This window comes from Phaethon lepturus, unplaced genomic scaffold (assembly GCF_000687285.1).
Source record: "Phaethon lepturus isolate BGI_N335 unplaced genomic scaffold, ASM68728v1 scaffold29428, whole genome shotgun sequence".
Lineage (NCBI taxonomy): Eukaryota > Metazoa > Chordata > Aves > Phaethontiformes > Phaethontidae > Phaethon > Phaethon lepturus.
The window spans coordinates 19,378-24,558 of record NW_010555987.1 but is presented as its reverse complement, the minus strand read 5'-3'; the positions used below and the strand labels follow the sequence as shown (position 1 = coordinate 24,558).

The 5,181-nt window shown below is 53.8% G+C and overlaps 1 protein-coding gene across 1 annotated transcript in view; it reads right to left on the bottom strand.

Moving 5' to 3' along the window:
* Window positions 1–1,607: 1,607 nt before the first annotated feature.
* The window catches only part of HDLBP (high density lipoprotein binding protein), a 19,446-nt gene continuing 15,872 nt past the window's right edge, over window positions 1,608–5,181 (bottom strand). The window contains 4 exon segments of the mRNA XM_010292347.1: window positions 1,608–2,154; window positions 2,900–3,028; window positions 3,487–3,603; window positions 5,066–5,181. The exon segment at window positions 5,066–5,181 is cut by the window's right edge and continues 31 nt beyond it. Of these exon segments, the coding sequence (XP_010290649.1) occupies window positions 2,068–2,154; window positions 2,900–3,028; window positions 3,487–3,603; window positions 5,066–5,181 (449 nt within the window). The 3' untranslated portion in view covers window positions 1,608–2,067.

Sequence of the window (5,181 nt, the reverse complement as noted above, 5' to 3'; positions counted from 1 at the left end):
GCAACTGGTGAGGGCACGGGGGGGCATAAAGAGGAAGAGGGGGGGCGACAGGCTTGGTGACATAGGACAGACCTAAGCTGCAGGGGTAATAACCATTTTCTGACAGATGCAGGTGGGAGGGTGTCACCCTAGTTCTGTCTGACCCCCCCATCTCCCGTGCTGGATGCAAGGCCACCCTGTCCTTTGGGGGCAGCCAGATGCCCTGCAACGGGCCCTGGCCAGCTTCAGTCGTTTCTCAAACTTTAAGGAGAGCATTGTGAGGTTTTGGTTCAACTTCTGCATAGCAGCCTCTTCCAAGAAGAGCTAGCGCGGGAAGGAGAAGAGTCGGTGCATCAGGCCTGCCAGACAGAGGGAAAGGCAAGAACGCTGTGCTCAGCTTGCCAGTTTTGGGCCTTTGCTCCATAAGCAGCACTAGAGAAGAGAGGCTAGGGACTCCTGCTGGTCCAAGAGCTGAAGCAGCTGGGATCAAGGAATGGCTCAGACTACAATCTCTGTAGGACTGAGGCAGGCGAAGGAGGGAACACAGAAACCCCACGCTCCCTGACTCCCTCCACAAAGACGTGGTTTTCCTCTTACTGGCTAGAGGAGCTTGGACACAGCCCCCTTCGAGCAAGCCGTGGCAGGGCCTAGGTGCAAGCGGCCCAGAGTAGAGCATGGATCACCCTCTACTGCCCATACGATGGAGGCCTCGTGGAGGGCTCAACGCACCACGCCATCAGCCCCCGATGCCATCAGAGCAGAAGCCTGGCTCACAACCTCTGCAGCCAAGGGCTGCGGCAACGCTGCACCTATGGCCTTGGGGCCGAGCCCTGTTATAGCTCAACAAGCAGTCCTATGGTTCTCTCTGATTCACAGCTGGCCTCATCGTCACTGCGCTCGGCTTCCCTCCAGAGGAGCTCCCACAGCCACTCGGAGACAAAAGGCTCCTCTTGCTTCTCCTCCATGCTTCTGCTCCGGGTTCCAGGGCAAGAGCTGGAACAGCTGCTTACCCTCTCACACTGTGAGGCCACCATCGTACTGACTTTTGAGGTAGAAAGAAGGCAATAGTAATAGGTGTCCCAACCGCTCATGCCTAGATGCTGCAGTGCTAGCAGAGAACTACAGCTTCTCGAGGCTGTACTTCCCACCAGCTGGGAAGCTGGTGTACATGCCACCGCAGCAACCGTGGCTGACCCGAATCTGTCCCATCCAGTAATATTGTCATGCGCTGGCTTGCCTGCCTGCTCACGCTGTTGGGAAGGGTGAACGAGGGAACGCAGGGAATTAGGAGCGGGGTCTGTCATCACGCGCTGGAAGACTCATCAAGCGTGCAGGCTGGGGCTGTGCTTGGTGGGGCACAGGGGCGGGCTCCTGCACCTGGAGGTGTTTACGTGACCAGGGTAGCCATACATTGTTCTGGTCCCTTCCAGCTCTGCTGCCTCTACAGCCTATTGAAGGTTTTGTTCCTTTAAAAAGCAAGTTTCTGACCTTTTAGATTATTTTAAGCTCTCCCCACAGTCAGCTATCAGCATTAAATGAATTTTTGGCAGTCAAAAGGAAAAAAGTTGATTGCACTCTACAAAGGTAAGGTAAGGCCTGGGATAAACACAAAGGAAAGAGGGCAAACGTTTTGGCTTTAGAAAGTCAAGGAAATTTATTTCCTGAGGTCATGAGACAGGAAGTAGATTCCTAGCCACAGTAAAGGAGGTCTCCTAATGAAGGCGAGAATGCCTAGTAAGACATGCTCAAGAGAGCAGATCGCTCTGCTAGCGCTTGGGAAGCTGCAAATCTTAGCCACTTTAAGTCAATTATGAAGTTTCTAACAAAAACACACACATTTAGTGTTTGCATCTGAGTGGAAGTATTGTTCCAAAGGAGGAAAGAATATCCATCAAGAGATGAGGGTGGGTCCTAGCCACGGTGATAGCTGAGGGGAGCAGGATGGGGTCTAGCACTCCAGACACCATTAGGAGACCTCTTGGGGCAATTGACTTGTGCTCCAGCCGCTGGGTCAGATTTCAGACAGGAAGTATTTGTGGCAGGTTAGTGTCAGGTCAGCGGGCTGGAGGAGTTTCTGCTTCCAGGTCATTATCGTTTGGGTCCCCAGGGAAGAGTCTTGGGGGCCACTTGAGCCCCAAAGCTGGGGAAGTCTTCAGAACTGCTCATATCAGGGGCCTAGAGTAAACAAAAAGGGAACAAGTTAAGCTCCTGCCCTGCTGCAAACCTGCACAGTGTGCCCCTGAGCTAAGCAGCATTTCTGATGTCCCATGAGCAGATGCAATGGCTGAGGGCTGAAAAGGATCGTTATGTCCTTAGGACTGCCCAGGGTGGACGGTCAAGCCATCTAGAGATGACATTTAGGAGGCTGCAGATAGGAGCAAATGGCAGGCAGATCAAGGGCTCTGAGGGCCCAATCTCAGCAACACATGGTCACTGGAGTGGGGTCAGGCCAGCCCTGCAGCAGCGCCAGGGACAGCCAAGGACAGAGCTGCCACACATCCCAGCTCACTGCTCGCAGCCAGAACACAGCTGCAAACACTGAGCTGGTTCTGTGCACAGCAGAAAAGTCAGAAGACCCAGGGTCCCATACCCATAAACACAACACGACCTGGCAGGACACTTTCTGGTAAGGGTCCCCCATTCCCCAACAGCTCCACAGTAGGGTAGTCAGTGTGGGCAAGACATTTGGAAGAAGGAGACAGCAGTGCTTTGGAAGATGGAGAGGTAGAGCCCAGGCCTGCCCTCAGCTTGTACAGGCTGCAAAGAGCAGGAGGGCCCTTCGCTGCTTTCTCTGCCACCAATGGAGGGAGAGTGCTCTGTTTCCCCAGCTGAGATAGGAGGGCCAGTCCTCAGAGTAGGTCCTCGGCAGAGGATGCCACCCTCCCCGTGCCCCCAGGCCCGTAGCAGAGGCAGCACTCACCTTTTCGTTGTTGACAGTGGCCCAGGGGGCATCTCTCACCACAAAGCCCTTGGATGGGGCCTTGGACTCTTCATGTGAAGAGGGCTTCATATACACCTGCATTGCCTCATTGTCCACCACATCTGCAAGCTGCAGTGACATGGCCCAGTTAGGGGAGGAATCCTGACAGTTCCTCAAACTGGTGTAACACCACCCCCATCTCACCATGCTGCAACTCATCCAAGCCACCAGCCCATTCTACAATGACTGAACAGTGCCTTTGCACTAGTCTGAGGGCCACAAACAGATGCAAGCTGCAGCAAAGTAAGCATATGCAAATGCTGGTGGTGTCCCAGCATTCTCATTCACTGTCCCCTCCTGCACAGTGGGGCCAGTTTTGTGCCTGCATTGCTTTGCAGAGCACAGCCTGGGGATCTGCGCCCAGCGGGTCTGAGGGACAGTTGCAGACGAGAGCTGACTGCCACCTGCACAGGGCTCAAGTTCTCCAACGCAATAGTAGAAAATACCACATGGAGATACTTCAGACATCCAGCTCTGTGGCAGAGAAATCCTTGCTAAGCCCCTGCACAGATTTGCTGAACACTTACGTATTCCTCCTCCAAGTTCAGGATGTGATCGATAGCTTCTTCCACATTCTCAGGGAGTCCTGTCACAGTCACACAGTTGGGGTCAGGAGCTCCGCTCTGGGGAAAGCGAATATCCACCTGCAACACAACAAACAGAACGGGACTTAACACCTGCACATCTGAAAAACCACTGACTCCCCATGACCCTCGTCATTAGATTCACAGAACAGAAGAGCCCTGATCTGTTCACTGCCCCAAGTCTGCCTAGGACCTCCCTAGTTCAGAAGCTGGGGGGTGCACTGGAATATACTCGGCCCTTAAGCCTGTCCAGTTCCCCTGTGAAGGCAGGCAGAACAGAGTCTGCAGTAACAACCCATCTTCAGCAGCCCCCGGTGTTGTCACTGCCCAGAAGCTCACCGCTTTCTGTGCAGCACTTGCAGCAGTGGCAGAAGAGGGCTGCATTTCCAGACAGTGTCCCCACTCTGCTGCAAGCATTTTCACCACCAAGCCATTAACATGAAGCACAAGCAGCTTTCCGTCTCCTCCACAGATAAAGCAATCCTGACCAAGTCACTTTATGGAGCTGATTTAGTGTACCCCATACGCAGCCACTGAGCTCTCTCACAGCTTGCCTTCCAGATGTGTGCAGGGAAGACATACAAGACAGGACCAAAACCAAAGGCTGCTCATTTGTGAACCAAACAGCTTGTTTCAACAACTGAATCCAGACAAGATGCAAGTCTCCAAATCCACTCTGGATTCACATTCTCTACCGTCCCTGTAGTAAAGCATGCTGCTACTGCCACACATTGTCAGGGGCAGAGGTCCCTGTCCTTCCCACAGTCAGCTGACTTTGCCAAATCTGGAGCTCTGAGAGTGTGTCAAGATTCCCAAAGTCAAGGGAATCAACAGTGGCCTAGAGAGACAAAAAAATCCAGGGGATTCCTTTGAGTTAAGCTCAGGCTGAGGGGAGGTTTGGGCATAGTCCCCTCCCAGAGCAACCCAGCAACGGGCCTGGCTGTCCACTTCCAGTAACCGGAGTAGGTGACATAACCAGCACCTCCTTTTGAAGACCATCTGGGACCCTGTCTGCAAGAAATCCACTAAAAGCGCTGCACAGAGGGACAGAACTCAGTGCTTTTTGCAGGGCTAACCCAGTGCACCAAGAAAGCATTTCAAGGTTGCTCTTCTGGCTGTGTTCTAGCAAGACAGGAAGAGCTCAGCCTTCTCCCTGCCTGGCTCCCAGAAGGGTGACTCACAGCTGAGGTCCTGTGGGGATGCTTCAGCTGGTGTCTGGGTGTGGTGTCCAGATAGTCCAGCTGCCTGGGGCATACCAGGGTGCCCTGGCCCAGGGATTCTGCTCACATGCTTGTGGTGACAGAGCTGGAGGTGAGCAGGACAGCACCGGCTTTTCTCTCGCGCCTGTTCCAGCTGCAGGTGCTCAACAGGCACAAGACACAAGGACCACAAGATGTGAGCCTCGTGCTCCTGAATTCAGCCCCTAGCACCAAGCTTCTACCAAGCTCTTGGCACAGGAGCAAGTAGCACCACTGACCACCCAGGCCCAGCCCAGTCTGTGCTAAATCATCCCACCACGCACCTTGAACTCATCCATGATTTTGCGGATGGCTTTACCACGTGCACCGATGATACGTGCGTGAACACGATGGTCCAGAGTCACATCCTCAGAAACCATCTGCTCCAGCTCACCAACAA